The sequence below is a fragment of the Nicotiana tomentosiformis genome, chromosome 5 (genome assembly GCF_000390325.3).
Source record: "Nicotiana tomentosiformis chromosome 5, ASM39032v3, whole genome shotgun sequence".
NCBI classification, from domain to species: Eukaryota; Viridiplantae; Streptophyta; class Magnoliopsida; order Solanales; family Solanaceae; genus Nicotiana; species Nicotiana tomentosiformis.
In genome coordinates this window covers 106,241,227-106,257,909 of record NC_090816.1, presented here as the reverse complement: position 1 = coordinate 106,257,909, position 16,683 = coordinate 106,241,227, and the positions used below count along the sequence as shown (strand labels likewise).

The window sequence follows — 16,683 nt, the reverse complement described above, 5'->3', positions numbered from 1 at the left end:
TGACACAAAAGGGAACTCCACCCACAAATTCAAAAGAAGGGAAAACTGATTTCTCTTTTATCTCCTCCATTTTTCGTCGTTTTCTCGGGTCAGTGGGTCAGGGGGAAATTTATACAGGGTTGTAACGGTTGTTTTGGACCCCGTGAAACCATTTAGACTTCCTAAGCCCGCGATGCTAAACCACGCCCCACTCCTTCAAGTGCCATGTGCCGTCGTTAAGCCCAAGTACAAAAGCGTGTCCTTCACTAACCTTTGTGATCGCGTAAATTTCCTCGCCGTTTCATTTCACTGATTCACGAGTCACTGTCACTACTCGTTACTTCCAGTATCTTCTAGTGGTGAGCACCCTCCACTTTCAATCAAGAGATTGTGAGTTCGAGTCACCCCAAGAGTAAGGTGGAGAGTTCTTGGCGGGAGAAAGTCGAGGATCTATCGGAAATAACCTCTCTATCCCAGGGTAAGAATAAAGTTTGCGTACACACTACCCTCTCTAGATTAGCTTTTGTGCACATGACATTTGCAACCAAAAAACATTAAATAAATGAATAATTAAATAAAAAGAAACACAAAAAAAAAAGGAGAAGCTTTTGCCGTCATGTTTATGACTTAAATCGTATAGATTTTGTGATATAATATTGTACAATTGATTCATGTTATTATGCATTTAATTTAAGTATCTTTTGTAAACATGGAAACCAATGAAACGTTCACAAATCAGTTTCGATAAATCCTGCCACGTGTATGCCCGCAGCTCCCATATCCATCTTTTTCGTCGCTCTCACCTCCACTCGTGTCAATCTTACCGACTTGCTTACTCGCCCTTTTCTTCGCTCACAATTTTAATTTTATGATTTAAGATTAGAGTTCCAGTTATTGATTATATAATCACTTTGTTTGAGTTATGCTTTTAATTATAAAGTTCAATATTTTTAGCAATTTCAATTATTTCACACAATTCAGGTTTTTCAAAATTATATGGTCCACAACTAGTACTAATTCTTCCCCTGCCCTTAAATATTTGTTTCTTTTCAAGAAATCATAAGAAGGTTCATGAATATAGAAGGTAAGAGAACCCTCTAGTGTGATGAAAACGGTAATTTAGACATAATAAACTTTAAGTCTAATCATACTCAAAATCATTTATTTTCTTTGATCAAAAAGAAAAAAATGCAAAGAAAATGCCAATTGTTCAAATTTTTGCATGGCTAAGATTCACTTTTATATTCCTAGCCATAGCAACGGTTCAAAGTGGGATCAGATCCACTGTAGAAGCGCCATGTGTACTCCCACTCCCGCAAAATGTGTGTATATATATATTGCCATGTCTCAACCAACTGGCAGTGCAAGTGGAGGTCTTAGCCTTAAGTATACTCATAGCGTGTTCTTCTCTTTGTTTGTTACAATTACAAAACCTTTCCCCTTTGATCCTTTCTAAAGTTTCCTCAAAATGTTTATTGAGAACTTTAAGGTTGAGAGCCCCAACGTTAAGTACACCGAAAGTGAGATTCACTCTGTCTATGATTATCAAACCACTGAGTTAGTTCATGAGGAGAAAAATGGGACTTACCAATGGACTGTCAAGCCTAAGACTGTCAAATATGAGTTCAAGACTGATGTTCATGTTCCCAAATTAGGGTATGTGTTTTCTTATACCAGATCCTTCATTTCTTTAACATTTACTATAATAAAAAAAGATTTAAAATTTACCCTAGATTTGAGAAATTAAAAAATGGGTCTTTTTTATTTTGCGTTTACTATGGTTTTGTGACATTTTTTTCTGTAATTTTTGGATAGGGTTATGCTTGTTGGATGGGGTGGAAACAATGGTTCAACCTTGACCGGTGGTGTTATTGCTAACAGAGAGTGAGTTTCATTCTCTTGTGTTTTTCTGTAAATTTTCATGATTTTATGTACTATATTTTTTTATGTTGTAGAGATTATTTCTTCCTTATATTATGGTCTGTTCTTGAACATTGGCAGAGGAATTTCATGGGCCACCAAAGATAAGGTGCAACAAGCCAATTACTTTGGCTCTCTTACTCAGGCTTCTACTATTCGAGTTGGGTCTTTCAATGGAGAAGAGATCTATGCTCCATTTAAAAGCCTCCTTCCAATGGTAACCTTTATTGCTCTGTCCCAATTTATGTAATATCGGATTTTGAAAGTCAAACTTTTTAATTTTGGTCGTCTTTGTTAATATTTTTATATTAATTCTGTTTGTTGATGGTTCTTTTTAATTGACAAATGAAATAGGTCAATCCAGATGACGTAGTGTTTGGAGGATGGGACATCAGCGACATGAATTTGGCAGATGCCATGGCAAGGGCTAAGGTATTTGATATTGATCTACAAAAGCAGTTGAGGCCCTACATGGAATCTATGGTCCCACTACCTGGTATCTATGATCCTGATTTCATTGCTGCTAACCAAGGGTCACGTGCCAACAACGTGATCAAAGGAACCAAGAAAGAACAAATTGATCAAATCATTAAGGATATTAGGTAAAAAGGGTTGTTTTATTTTGTTAACAAATTGTGTAATTTCCTCTGTTTTAGAGTGTGCTAATGTAGTGTTGTTCTTTTGGTAAATTAGGGAGTTTAAGGAGAAGAACAAAGTGGACAAGGTGGTAGTCTTGTGGACTGCTAACACTGAAAGATACAGTAATGTGGTTGTTGGACTTAATGATACTATGGAAAATCTCTTTGCTTCTGTGGACAGAAATGAAGCTGAAATATCTCCTTCCACTTTGTATGCTATTGCCTGCATTCTTGAAAATGTGCCTTTTATTAATGGAAGCCCACAGAACACCTTTGTGCCAGGTCTGTTTCAATCTCAAATTAAAAGTACTTGCTTTGGGAATCAGCTGTGTGTTAGTTTTATGTATTAAATAAAATTTTGCTGAAAATTTCTTAGGCCTCATTGATTTGGCCATCAAGAGGAACACACTGATTGGTGGTGATGACTTTAAGAGTGGTCAAACCAAAATGAAGTCAGTGCTGGTTGATTTCCTTGTTGGAGCTGGTATTAAGGTATGACTTGTGCTTCAAATTAGCACACTTGATATGTAAAGATGGGATTCTTGATAGAGGAAAGTTGAATATTGGTTAAACTTGTGTTTGTTAAAATTACAGCCAACATCAATTGTGAGCTACAACCATTTGGGTAACAATGATGGAATGAATCTGTCTGCCCCTCAAACTTTCCGCTCAAAGGAGATCTCGAAAAGTAATGTTGTTGATGACATGGTTTCAAGCAATGCCATTCTTTATGAGCCTGGAGAGCACCCTGACCATGTTGTTGTGATTAAGGTAAAGTACATCTTTTCACAATTAAAAGAATATCATAAAAAGACGAGGCATTAGACTAATTGTAGCATTGGATTTTGGGATACAGTATGTGCCATATGTGGGAGACAGCAAAAGGGCAATGGATGAGTACACATCTGAGATTTTCATGGGAGGAAAGAACACCATTGTTTTGCACAATACTTGTGAGGATTCTCTTTTGGCTGCTCCAATTATCTTGGATTTGGTCCTTCTTGCTGAACTCAGTACCCGCATTCAGCTCAAAGCTGAAGGAGAGGTCTGTTTCTTTCTCTCTGACTGTTAACCTTTACACTTAGTTGCAAACACTTTAAAGTGCTAGTTGATTTGTTCTAAAATTTACTCGAATCATGTCTTATTTTCAGGGTAAGTTCCACTCCTTCCACCCCGTGGCTACTATCCTCAGCTACCTTACCAAGGCTCCTCTGGTAAGTTTTCTTGAACCTTATTTCTTTTTGTTAAAATAGCACCAAAAGCAGCAATGTGCATTTACCAAGTTTTGGTTCATAAGTTGCAAGACTGAATAGTTGATTGGTAGGGCCAATACAATAATGTGACACTACAAGATGTTTTCATTCATGTTCGTCCCCTTTCCATATCAAGAAGATGAGATCATAGGGGGCGACGGTGTAGAAAGCATCCAACAACGGCCTTTGAGTTTGAGGAGAGAAAACCCCTCCTGTCGAGGTCATACATCATACAACAGGCCCGAATTGAAGTCGAAGACCTATTCGAGGTCAAGGTCGATATTTTCAGGCTCATGTCTAACCATTATCCTTTCCTTTAGTCATGAAAGGGCTATTTCCCCTACCTTTCTTTCTGGTCGCAAGATTTCATTCCCCTAGTGCTTTCTGTCCTTCACTCTAATAACCTGAATAATTGGTGGCCCCGTTGTAACTTAAAAATATGCAGAGACCTATGGTCACAACAAACTAAAGAGGGCTTCACATGAACCACAAAGGTTGTCATTATCATCACATGAACACACACTTTAAGCCTAAATTTATGTGTGAACATCTTAGGCTCCAATACATAACCCTGTTTTTGATGTTTGTGTTGTGAATTGGTAAACAGGTACCACCAGGTACACCAGTGGTGAATGCACTCTCAAAGCAGAGGGCAATGCTTGAGAACATATTGAGGGCTTGTGTTGGACTTGCACCAGAGAACAACATGATTCTGGAATACAAATGAAGATCGGAAAGGACTCAAGAAGCTGTACGGCAGAAGAACCATAATTGTCTTACTCAAGAAGCTGTGCAGCAGATGAACCATAATTGTCTTTCTTTTCTTTAGTATTTGTAATCTTTATCTTTCATTAGTACTATGATATTAGCTAAATGTTGGCAGCCCTTCGAGGTATAGCTGTTTTTTAATGGCAGGCCAAGTTGAATGTCATCATAATTTCTTTGTTGTCTTTGTATGTTGGCCTTCTATTTACAATGTTGTATCCGTGTTGCTCTTGCTCATTTAGAGATAGCAACGCTTTTCTCAATTGGAAATACAATGTGTAGTCCTTTAGACGTTAATCTAGTTCTCTCTTCTTTCTGAAAGCCGTTGCGCCTTGGCACTGGCACATATACTCGTCAGCAAGGCACATTTACTCGTCAGCAGACGGTATAGTCACATTACAAATATTCCACCAGTACGGATCATTTAATCCGGATGTTATTCATCTATTACCCATTGCCTCTTATTCAGAGTGGGATTTTATGTGGTAGCGATGATCTTGTAGAGGCTGTGTGAAATTGACAAGTACATCAACAATAACCGTTTATACTTATAATTACAGCACACATAATCAGAGAGCATAAGAGTGTCTTGCACCTCATCAGCTTTGGAATGACAAACAACTGGATAGATCCCAGGAGAGGCACCCAACTTACGTTTTGACACTGCTATTACTCAAGAAACGAACTGGAGTTATAGCAAAGTTACGAGCAAGTTCAATTTCGAAGTTGGTACGGGCCAAGAAACAACCAGCTATTCCAGATCCAAGATTGGTTTCCATGTAGAAGAGTGCCATTTCTTAGGTATATTTTGCGGTTTGGTATCACCAAACAGGATATAATAGCTATTTCCATGTAAAAGAAAAAATATGTCGGGACATAAAAGAAATTAATAGATATGGGAGAGAGAGAGAGAGAGAGAGAGAGAGAGAGAGAGAGCAGGAAATCAAAAGGAACAAGAAGTAAGAAAACTGAAGATAAAAATTAAAGTATCTCAATTATTTATGCTCAATTATCATTCTTGCTAGCATATTCGAACATATCCAGAGGTTATATTTCTCTTATTATCCTAATAGCAACGTTTGTATCAAGAAGCTATATAGTCTTCTTTATCTTGTTTGAGAGAGGTGAAATAGTTGTATTTCTTGCAAATCTTTTTAATCAAATTTGCAGCATAACAATACATAGGACTGAAGAGAAGGAGATAAAGATGGCTTATGTTGCCATAACTTCTTTCATGGCAACACTGTCCTTATCTCTTGAACACCAATCACACCTTACAGGAGGAGACGAAGAACTATTTGTGAATGCTTGCAGCAGGTGATTGAAAATGTTGATTCAACAAGGGTGAGTTGATGAAGACGAAGAACATGTACGGAAACACCAAATACCCAAAACCAACAAACTTTTTTACTTGGTGATAGTGGGAGAACAAGGACCTTGACCTGCCTGCCCATAAGGTTAACATTTGATTCTGTTTGAAGTTTCCGGTTATGTTTCCATAGTTGTTATTGTGTTTGATTCTTATCTAATCGTCACAACATGTTTTAGAGCCAAAGAACATAATGGTGTATGATGACTATGAACTTGAGAAGATGCAAGATCAACTTGTTAGAAGAGGCCTTGGAGAACTGATAGTTATCTCCCTAGTAGGAATCGGCAAGACAACTTTCCCAACAAGGATTTTCAATGAACCATTGATAATGTCTCATTTCAATGTTCGTGCAATGATCACTGTTTCGCAAGAATATCAACTGCGAAATTTATACCTTGGCCTCCTTCATTACACTTCGTCAAGGAGTGAAGGACTTGATGAGAAGAATGATGGAGAACTTGCAGATTTACTTCAAGGTAGAAGGTACTAATTTGTAATTGTTGATATAAGAATGTGTTTTCCATTCAACAGCAATGGAAGTCGAATGATATATACTGACTACTCGGAACGCAGAGGTTGCTAAGTATGCTAGTTTAGGTGCCCTTCCTATTTAAATGCGTCTTTTGACTTCGAAATGACTGCAGATAAATATTTGAAAGATCTTATTGATAGAAGTTTGGTTTCTGTCAATACGTGGAGAGTCAGTGGCAAAAACAAGAGCTGTGGAATTCATGATATATATGATATATGGATTTTGCTTGGAGGAAGCTTAAAATACAAACTTATTGAATATTATCATGGAGAAGGATGTTCAGTATCGAGATTATCAGTCCGCCATCCTTTTCCCTTTACATTCACGTAGAATAAGTATCCAATTTTGTTCTAAAGTGTGTTCTATGATGTGTATTAGCAGATGGTCTGGATCTGGATAGGAAAGGTCTCAAATGAACAATATAATGATGATATGGAATTCAGAGCTTATAGAAACACATTATCTGCATAATATTAATTTTGAGGACTCTCTTTTAGCTGTTCCAATTATCTTGGATAAGGTCCTCCTTGCTGAAGGAAAGTTATGTTTCTTTTTCACTGACTTTTATTTATAACATCACACTTAGTTACAAAGGCTTTCAAGTGCCAGTTGATTAAATTACATGAATCATGTCTTATAATCAGGGTAAGTCTAATTTCCACTCTTTTCAAAGTTCCATCCCGTGGCAACTATGGCTCCTCTAGTAAGTTCTCTCTTATACTATTTTTTTGGGTTAAAATAGCACCAAAAGCAGCAATGTGCAACTAGCATGTTTTAGTTCATAAGTTGCAATGTACAGCAGAAGAACCATATTCTCTTTCTTTTCTTTAGTTTTTGTAATCTATTTTCTTTCATTAGTACTAACTACTATAATTAGCTAGCTAAATGTCAGCAACCTTTCTAAGGTATATATAGCTGTTGTTTAATGGCAGGCCAAGTTGAATGTCATTAAAATTTCTTTGTTGTCTTTGTATGTTGGCCTTCTATTTACAAGGTTGTATCCGTGTTGCTTTGGCTCATTTAGAGCCAGCAACGCCTTTCTCTATTGGAAATACAATGCGTTAATCTAGTTTTTTTCTCTCAATTCTTTCTTTTTGCTCTTTTTAAGCTATGTTTTTTCTCCTTTCATCTATAATTGAAATTGATGGGGAAGCATGTCCTATTTATTGATTTATTATTTAAGTAATAATAAGGAAATGATCTTGTGGTTGTGGAGGCTGTTTGAAGTTTACTAGTCCAACAACAAAACTATATACTGTTATTTTTACTTTAAGAATATGTGCTACTATAAGTTTACACTATTTTCAGGTCCTTTTTTTAAAAAAAGTTTTTGTCCACTTACAAATACATTGGACATAGCTGAAGCCACAAAGGTAAATGGAAACTCAAAACCCCTAAAACCCAATCAATAGCATATTCCTTACGTGCATGGATATATATATTAACTTTTCATAGCTTTCTTTCCATTTACCATTCTTTTTTCCTTCTTCGTTCAAGCTGCTGCTATAGTTTCGCTCTTGCTGGAAGTTTCAGAGTTAGCAGAGGGAAATTCTGAGTGATTGTGATGGTTTTCTGTCTTGTTTGAATTAAGCTTATTGGACTTCTCTTTCCTTTCGTCTTGCTTCATTTGTTGTTCCCTACACTCCATACTACAAAATGCGATATCACCCCTGTACCCATACAACAATGAATATATTATTGCTGAGATCTTTTTTTATAACAATAATTGGCCAGTGACCCACAAAAAATTTAAAATAAGAAAAGAAATCCTTCATTATAGTTCATAATGCAATAAAGTAATACACCAATAATGTAACAAGCCTTTTAAGAACTAAAGGTATTGTTTTCTTTAATCACTGTTACGTATTTATTTTTCTATCTTATTCAACTAACAATATCTTGTCTGTTGATATTCAGTGTACTGATTCTGGTTCTCTTCTTTCCCATACAATTTGGAACAAGGTCTCAAGATTATGTTCGATCAAGAGGTAGTGTTCAACACTTACAAAATATATATGGAGTTACACCTCAAATTTCATATGTTTACTGTAGTAGAAACAAAGAAGTTTTCCATGTAAGGATCATGGGTTTTATAATAAAAATTATAAAATAAATGCGGAATTTAAAGCGTAAGTCAGAAACACTTACAAGATAAGAGCTTTATTCAAACATAAGCAAATATTTTATTTTCATTATAAAACTCGTGCTTTAAATTCTGCATTTATTTTATAATTTTCATCATAAAACTCATGATCCTTTCAATGGTATCAGAGTCATGTTGTTGAGTATGAGAGGCTAAACGCTTCATACTGTCCTTAGGGTTCGTCGAAATCTTGTTATCATGTTCATGTAATGGATCTTAATTACTCTATATTGTTCATCTCTGCATAGGTTTACTGTTCATCTTCTTTAAATCTTCAGATCTTATTCTGTAGTGTGAGATTATCGTTCTATGTTCATAAGTGTGAGGGATCCTTGTAGGATGTTGATTAAACCTTATTAAACTGCCATCAGTTATCGTCGTCCATAGGCTAGGGAGCGCCGTCAGAGACAGGACACAACAGGACACGACGTTTAATCTCCAACCCCTAAGATAACTTAGAACTAAGAACACAACTAAGATAACTTAAGATAAAGATCAGCAAGTGAAGAAGAAGATAAATAGTAGACACTATACAGTTAGGAACATTATAGAACTATTAAGACTAATAATACATGATAGGATAACAGAGAAAGTAGACTTACGCCTTAAGGCTAGGCCTATCCAAATAAACCATGATCTCATGGAAATTTGCAAGAAAGAAATTAATGATCTCCTTAAAAAGAAGATTATAAAACCATCAAAATCACCTTGGAGCTGTACAGCTTTCTCCGTTAATAATAGTGCAAAAAAGGAAAGAGGAGCTCCTAGGCTTGTTATTAATTATAAGCCATTAAATAAAGTCCTACAATGGATTAGTTACCCGATACCTAATAAAAGAGATTTGTTAAAAGGAACTTATAAAGCTAGCATATATAGCAAATTTGACATGAAGTCAGGTTTCTAGCAAATACAGATTAGCGAAAAAGATAAGCATAAGACTGCGTTCAATGTCCCCTTTGGACAATATGAATGGAATGTTATGCCTTTCGGGTTCAAGAAAACCCCCTCAGAATTCCAAAACATCATGAATAACATATTTAACCCATATAGTAATATGTCAATTGTTTATATTGACGACGTTCTAATATTCTCAGAGGATATAGATTCTCATTTTAAACATTTAAATACTTTCTTAAGTTATCAAAAGCCCACATCTGTAATGATGGAATCTCCTTTATAAACGATTTTGTGATAACTAGGGATATAAATGAAGAAATTATCCTATGAATGCCATTTATAACCCAGATTAAACCATATCATGATAACTTGGATGCAATTTGCCCCTTCACAAAGAAGACAGATGCCCCTTCATCGGCCGACAAAGACAAAGACAATTTTTTCAAAAGCAAACGACTCTTCAAAAAAGGAAAGAGTCACTTGACAACGACAACTACAAAAGGATAAGAATAGTAACTTGCCTCTTCAGCTAAGCAGAAGACGACCCTTCAACAAAGCAAAAGACATCAATCTAGGATCATCCATTTGTAAGGTTAGATTAACTCGAACAATTTTCAGAAGTCTATATAAGACTTTCAAATTGTAATCGTTAGAGAGCAAAAAATTTTCCAAGATTATCTTTCTATCCTTTCTCTCCCTCTTTGTAAAATATTTGCTTATGTTTGAATAAAGCTCTTATCTTGTAAGTGTTTCTAACTTATGCTTTAAATTTCGCATTTATTTTATAATTGTTTATTATAAAACCCATGATCCTTTTAAGTTGATTGTAAATCAGCAAAAGAGATTTTACAAAATGATGTAAAAATTCTTATTTCAAAACAGATTTTTGCCAGATGGCAAGCTTTCTTATCAAGCTTCGATTTTCAAACTGATTTTATTAAAGGTGAAGAAAATTATTTATCAGAATTTTTAACCAGAGAATTCTTACAGGGAAAGAATGAGACCAAGCAAGACGGGTCCCTTTAGGGCCTCACCCAATAAAAATCAAGGAAATAGATATTCCCCACTAGCAGAATTTTCATCCCTACCTGTAAAACTACATTCACATATAATGGTTACCCCTCCGAGAGTACCCACTATAAATAAACCCTCATCATCAAAGATGACAATTATTGGTTCTATACCAAGAATAGAAGGACCATTTCAACAAGTTTTATCAAAGGCCTCAACAAGCTTAATGACACGTAAACTGTTAACTAGTTCACACTACGAGATGAAGACCCCTGAATCTTTTGCACAAACGGTAAACCCAAACACTCCCTCCAAGAGAGAAGGTAAAAAGCTCATCTCTGAAGAGAAGGAAAATTTCGAACTCATACCCAAGTCGCCAATCATGATTTTGGCATTAGACAAAGGTTACGAAAATCTCGAAATAGGAGATTTGGTTAGACCTTGTTATACTAACAGGAATTACGTAGAGTCCAGTGACCCTCTCAAAACAAGAAGGTACTATGAATTTATCCTTATAGATACATGATCAATATCAATAGAACATGAGTTAAAAGATAACATGGACCCGAATTTTTCTTGAAAATGTTTAATCTTTTCCTCCATTCCCAGGGTTTTTAAAGTTTGTTCAATTTTATGAACTTTTATATCGTTTTTTAAATAATTTACCTTATTTGAAAGCAGGTTTATTTTAAATATAGTTTTTGATTTGAGGAAGTCACTTTCCTCTTTGGAAATGGAATTTAGATAAAGGAATTTTATTTTCTTTCCTAATATTGTGGTGCAAATTGCATCCAAGTTATCATGATATGGTTTAATCTGGGTTATAAATGTCATTCCTAGGATAATTTCTTCATCTATATCCCTAGTTACCACAAAATCATTTATAAAGGAGATTCCATCATTACAGATGTGGGCTTTTGATAACTTAAGAAAGTATTTAAATATTTAAAATGAGAATCTATATCCTCTGAGAATATTAGAACGTCGTCAATATAAACAATTGACATATTACTATATGGGTTAAATATGTTATTCATGATATTTTGGAATTCTGAGGGGGCTTTCTTTAACCCGAAAGTCATAACATTCCATTCATATTGTCCAAAGGGGACATTGAACGCAGTCTTATACTTATCTTTTTCGCTAATCTTTATTTGCTAGAAACCTGACTTCATGTCAAATTTGCTGTATATGCTAGCTTTATAAGTTCTTTTTAACAAATCTCTTTTATTAGGTATCGGGTAACTAATCCATTGTAGGACTTTGTTTAATGGCTTATAATTAATAACAAGCCTAGGAGCTCCTCTTTTCTTTTCTGCGCTATTATTAACGTAGAAAGCTGCACAACTCCAAGGTGATTTTGATGGTTTTATAATCTTCTTTTTAAGGAGATCATTAATTTCTTTCTTGCAAATTTTCATGAGATCATGGTTCATTTGGATAGGCCTAGCCTTAAGGCGCAAGTCTACTTTCTCTGTTATCCTATTATGTATTATTTGTCTTAACAGTTCTATAATGTTCCTAACTGTATAGTGTCTACTATTTATCTTCTTCTTCCCTTGTTGATCTTTATCTTAAGTTATCTTTAGTTGTGTTCTTAGTTCTAAGTTATCTTGGGGGTTGGGGATTAAACGTGTGTCGTGTTATGTCATGTTTCTGGAGGCACTCCCTAGCCTATGGACGACGGCAACTGACGGCAGTTTAATAAGGTTTAATCAACATCCTACAAGGATCCCTCACACTTATGAACATAGAACGATAACCTCACACTACAGAATAAGATCTGAAGATTTAAAGAAGATGAACAGTAAATATATGCAGAGATGAACAATATAGAGTAATTAAGATCCATAACATCAACATGATAACAAGATTTTGACGAACCCTAAGGATAATATGAGGGGTTTAGCCTCTTATACTCAACAACATGGCTCTGACACCATTGAAAGGATCATGGGTTTTATAATGAAAACTATATAATAAAAGTGAAATTTAAAGCATAAGTCAAAAACACTTACAAGATAAGAGCTTTATTCAAACATAAGCAAACATTTTACAAAAAGGGCAGAGAAAGGATAGAAAGAAAATCTTTGGAAATTTTCTGATCTCTAACGATTAGAATTTGAAAGTCTTATATATACTTCTGAAAATTGTTGATATAATCTCAACCTTATAAATAGACGATTCTAGATTGATGTCTTTTGCTTTGTTGAAGGGTCGTCTTCTGCTTAGCTGAAGAGGCAAGTTACTATTCTTGTCCTTTTATGGTTGTCGTTGTCAAGTGGCTCTTTCATTTTTTGAAGAGTAGTTTGCTTTTGAAAAAGCTGTCTTTGTTGGCTGATGAAGGGGCATCTGTCTTCTTTGTGAAGGGGAAAAATGTTTATTCCTCGTCTGCATATGCATGGTAAGTTTAGGCTATAAAGCTTGCCATCTCGCAAAAATCTATTTTGAAATAAGATTTTTTACATCCTTTCATAAAATCGCTTTTGTTGATTTACAATCAACTCTTAGTAAAAATTCTTTATTAATTAAATTATCTTGAAATTTAGTAATACATAGTACTATAGACAAAATTTCTTTTTTGACTGTACTATAATTCTTTTGAGCGGAATTTCAGATTCCGAAAGTGAATCGAACTAATTGTTCTGAAGACTCGGGAGAGACTTTCTGTTTAAGAATACCACCGTACCCTTCGTCTGAATCGTCGGTTTCTACTATCATGAATGCATCTGGATTTGGAATACCTAGGCACAAAAGTTTTTGAACAATGGACTTGACCTTTTTAACTGTATTTGTTTGTTCTATACTCCACAATGGAATTGAGTTTGTTCAAAAACTTTTGTGTCTATGTATTCCAAATCGAGATACATTTATGATAGTAGAAATCGACGCTTCAGACGTAGGGTACGGTGGTATTCTTAAACAGAAAGTCTCTCCCGAGTCTTCGAACAATTAGTTCGATTCCCTTACATCCCTACTCGTGAGACCACCTTCACATAAAATGGTTACCCCTCCGAGAGTACCTACTATAAATAAACCAGCATCATCAAAGATGACAATTATCGATTCTATACCAAGAATAGAAGCACCATTACAACAGGCTTCATCAAAGGCCTCAACAAGCTCAATGACAGGTAAACTGTTAACCAGTTCACACTACGAGATGAATACCCCAGAATCTTTTGCACAAGCGGTAAGCCCAAACACTCCCTCTAAGAGAAAAGGTAAAAAGCTCATCTCTCAAGAGAAGGAAAATTTCGAACTCATACCCAAGTCGCCAATCATGATTTTGGTATTAGACAACGGTTACACAAATCTCGAAATAAGAGATTTGGTTAGACCTTGTTATACCAACAGGAATTACGTAGAGTCCACTGACCCTCTCAAAACAAGAAGGTACTATGAATTTATCCTGATAGATACAGGATCAATATCAATAGAACATGAGTTAAAAGATAACATGGACCCCAATAGTATTAAATACTCAAAGTTCACTATTAATAAGATTATTAGCCTTTTTGAATGGTGTATGGACCACTTGCAATACCCCGATTGTGCTATCAAAACAACATATGCCTCAAACCTATAATTTCGTTGACTATACATAAGCATGGTATAACTTTATGTACTACGCCCAAATACCCATATCTGGTTCGTAAAATACAGCGAACAAATGATGAAATCAGTCATTCCCAGATGGTTTTATGACTGGTGGAAAATATTTGGAGGAACTGAGCAAATGATGCCCAGAAGCTTTCAAATACATTTCGAAAGATTCCAAAAGGAGCATGAAATTTTCACGCTACCTGATCATATTAAGCTATGCAAATACTACTTTGCAAAACGAATTTCCTACATAATCAACTGGTCATTCACCATTGAAGAAATTGACCGAATTAAATACTTAGTTAAAATTCCAAGGATCAAAGGGTGAGTGCCTGAAGTAAAAGCAACTCAGTCCAAGTCCAAAGCAGCAAGCAGAATGGGATCATCCAGTTTCCAAATAGAATTAAAAAAAAGACTATTAGAAGTCTTAGCAAATATTGATACAGCAAGTCCAACGGAAGTACAAGCCATGCTAGAAGCAGCATCAGCATCTTCCTCAACGGAAAATCAAAACAATGGAGACATGGAAGACCCACAAGGTATAGCCCAAGATTACCATGTCTATGCAGACGAGGAATAAGCATCTTGCCCCTTCACAAAGAAGACAGATGCCCGTTCTGGCAACGACAACCACAAAAGGACAAGAATAGTAACTTGACTCTTCAGCTAAGCAGAAGACGACCCTTCAGCTCCATATATGAAATTTGAAGTGTAACTCCATATATATTTTGTAAGTTGAAACCACATCGTCAAAATAGCACGTACTAGTCAGTTTTTGGACTGGTAATTAAAAAAGAGCCAGCGTTTGCAAACTCATTAAAAAAATAATCATTGTTTTGCTGAAATACGGAAAGTTCTAGCATAATATGCTGGAATATAGAGCTCTTGCGTATAAGATTCCGACATATTATATATGTTGGAACTCCGACACACGAAAAGTTTCAGCATAATATGTGGGATTATGAAGCTCCTACATATAAAGTTATAAACTTCCAAGCATATTATGATGGAACTCCAGCACATTATAAAACTCTAGCATATTATGCTGGAAGCTCATATGTAAAAATATTCAAACTTTCGCATATTATGCTGGAATATTTCTGGATTTTTATAAGTGTTTTTGTTTAGATTTTATCTTTACATGAAAAGTGGCTAAATTTCGCTTACTTTTGAAACTGTGGCTATTTTTCAATTACCAATTGTAAATCTAGCTATTTTTAATCTCTTAGCAAATTAGGTTCTTCAACAAATTGTAAATCTAGCTATTTTTTAATTCTTTTTCTTTCCTTTTGTTAGCTTTTTTCTTCAGTACGTAAAATAAGTGCTAAAAAGAAAATCAATAGGAAAATGAAGTTTCTCGCCATCAGATTCCTACCTATTACTCACTCCTTTTTGACTCCATAAGTATTCCAGTCTATTAAAGAATCCTATAAATCTGTTAATATGTCATTAATTAAAAAAGACTTAAAATTTCTGATTTAAAACATATTATGATATTTATGAGAATTTTAAAAACAAATTATTTCTAAATATATAAATATGTTATCTTTTTAAACAAACTGTATCACATAAATTTGGACGATTATTATACCAAAAACTTATTCTGTCTCATTTATTGGTAGACATTAAAGTTGTACCTGTACATGTAGATGTCTCGTCCGGGAGCCAACCGGCGGTTACAAAGACCACAAGTTCTCAAGAAATTAGCCGTCTCTGTTTGAAAACCTTCGCCTGAAATTCTCCTTTGGTATCTCGGCGACACCATCGCCGCCATAAAATATTGATGATCATATCCACCTGCGGTAGTACTACTCATCATTACTTGCTTCTCTGATGAACCCTTAAACTGATCATGATGATCAACAATAACTTTAGGCCTATAATCAGACGGCTCTTGTTCACTGCCAGTCCCTGTCCCTATATCAACGGTGATCCCTGTCATGCTCGTTGTCCTCCTCATCGGCGGACGTCCTCTTTTACCCAACATCATTTTCTTCCTCTTAAAAAAAATTAAGAATAATAACACCCCTTCATTTTGCTCTCTTTTTTGGGTGTTAGTTTTTTCAGAGAAAGAAGAGTGATGGGCTGATGAATTATGGAGAGTGGAGTGGGAGAGATTTTTTTGAAGAAGAAATGGTGGAGAGATAAATGGGAAATAGAAAGTGAATCTGAGCCGTCTGATTCTTTCTCCTTTTTTCTTTTCCTTATAGATTCTTTCATTCGCCTTCCACGTCAAGCATTTTGAAGTCTCGTATAAGTCACGACGGGGAGATTTTTTTTATTTAAACCATAGTTTCACTTAATTTTGTTTATTATGAGACGTAGTTTATGATATTTGAAAAGAAACACAATAGTTCTATAGGCTTCTTTTATGTTCGTAAGGATAATAAGAGTGAAACTCCGGTAGTGGTTTTTCATCAGGGAATTTAAAAAATAAAAGTAAAAAAAAATAAAAAGATAGTACGTAATATTTAATTAACCCCTGCCTGGACCCCGGTACAAAGAGGGAAGGGGAAATGTGTAATATATTAAGTAAATACGAAATGTTCAAGATTTTTTATGACAAT

At 35.2% G+C, this 16,683-nt stretch overlaps 2 protein-coding genes across 2 annotated transcripts; one reads left to right on the top strand and one right to left on the bottom strand.

The window, feature by feature from the left end:
- Positions 1 to 1,330: 1,330 nt before the first annotated feature.
- LOC104087920 (inositol-3-phosphate synthase) lies at positions 1,331 to 4,852 on the top strand. Its single transcript, XM_009592502.4, has 10 exons — positions 1,331 to 1,635; positions 1,795 to 1,863; positions 1,981 to 2,116; positions 2,254 to 2,501; positions 2,593 to 2,819; positions 2,914 to 3,029; positions 3,132 to 3,308; positions 3,394 to 3,582; positions 3,689 to 3,751; positions 4,398 to 4,852. Exons 1-10 carry the CDS (start codon positions 1,448 to 1,450, stop codon positions 4,515 to 4,517), a joined length of 1,533 nt encoding a protein of 510 aa, XP_009590797.1. The 5' UTR covers positions 1,331 to 1,447; the 3' UTR covers positions 4,518 to 4,852.
- A 2,842-nt stretch (positions 4,853 to 7,694) lies between these two features.
- On the bottom strand, positions 7,695 to 16,289 carry LOC104087903 (FCS-Like Zinc finger 5-like). Its single transcript, XM_009592481.4, has 2 exons — positions 15,754 to 16,289; positions 7,695 to 8,129 (listed from the first exon to the last, which is right to left on the bottom strand). The coding sequence occupies exons 1-2, from the start codon at positions 16,104 to 16,106 to the stop codon at positions 7,952 to 7,954; spliced, it is 531 nt and encodes a 176-aa protein (XP_009590776.1). The 5' UTR covers positions 16,107 to 16,289; the 3' UTR covers positions 7,695 to 7,951.
- Between the last annotated feature and the right edge of the window lie 394 nt (positions 16,290 to 16,683).

Excerpts from the sequence above, each read along its gene's own strand:
- LOC104087920 (XM_009592502.4), top strand. The coding sequence starts at position 1,448 with ATGTTTATTGAGAACTTTAAGGTTGAGAGCCCCAACGTTAAGTACACC. Across the intron at positions 2,820-2,913 it reads ACAGAACACCTTTGTGCCAG|GCCTCATTGATTTGGCCATC; the intron begins GTCTGTTTCAAT and ends AAAATTTCTTAG. Across the intron at positions 3,583-3,688 it reads AGCTCAAAGCTGAAGGAGAG|GGTAAGTTCCACTCCTTCCA; the intron begins GTCTGTTTCTTT and ends TCTTATTTTCAG.
- LOC104087903 (XM_009592481.4), bottom strand. The coding sequence starts at position 16,106 with ATGATGTTGGGTAAAAGAGGACGTCCGCCGATGAGGAGGACAACGAGC. Across the intron at positions 8,130-15,753 it reads CGAGACATCTACATGTACAG|GGGTGATATCGCATTTTGTA; the intron begins GTACAACTTTAA and ends GTATGGGTACAG.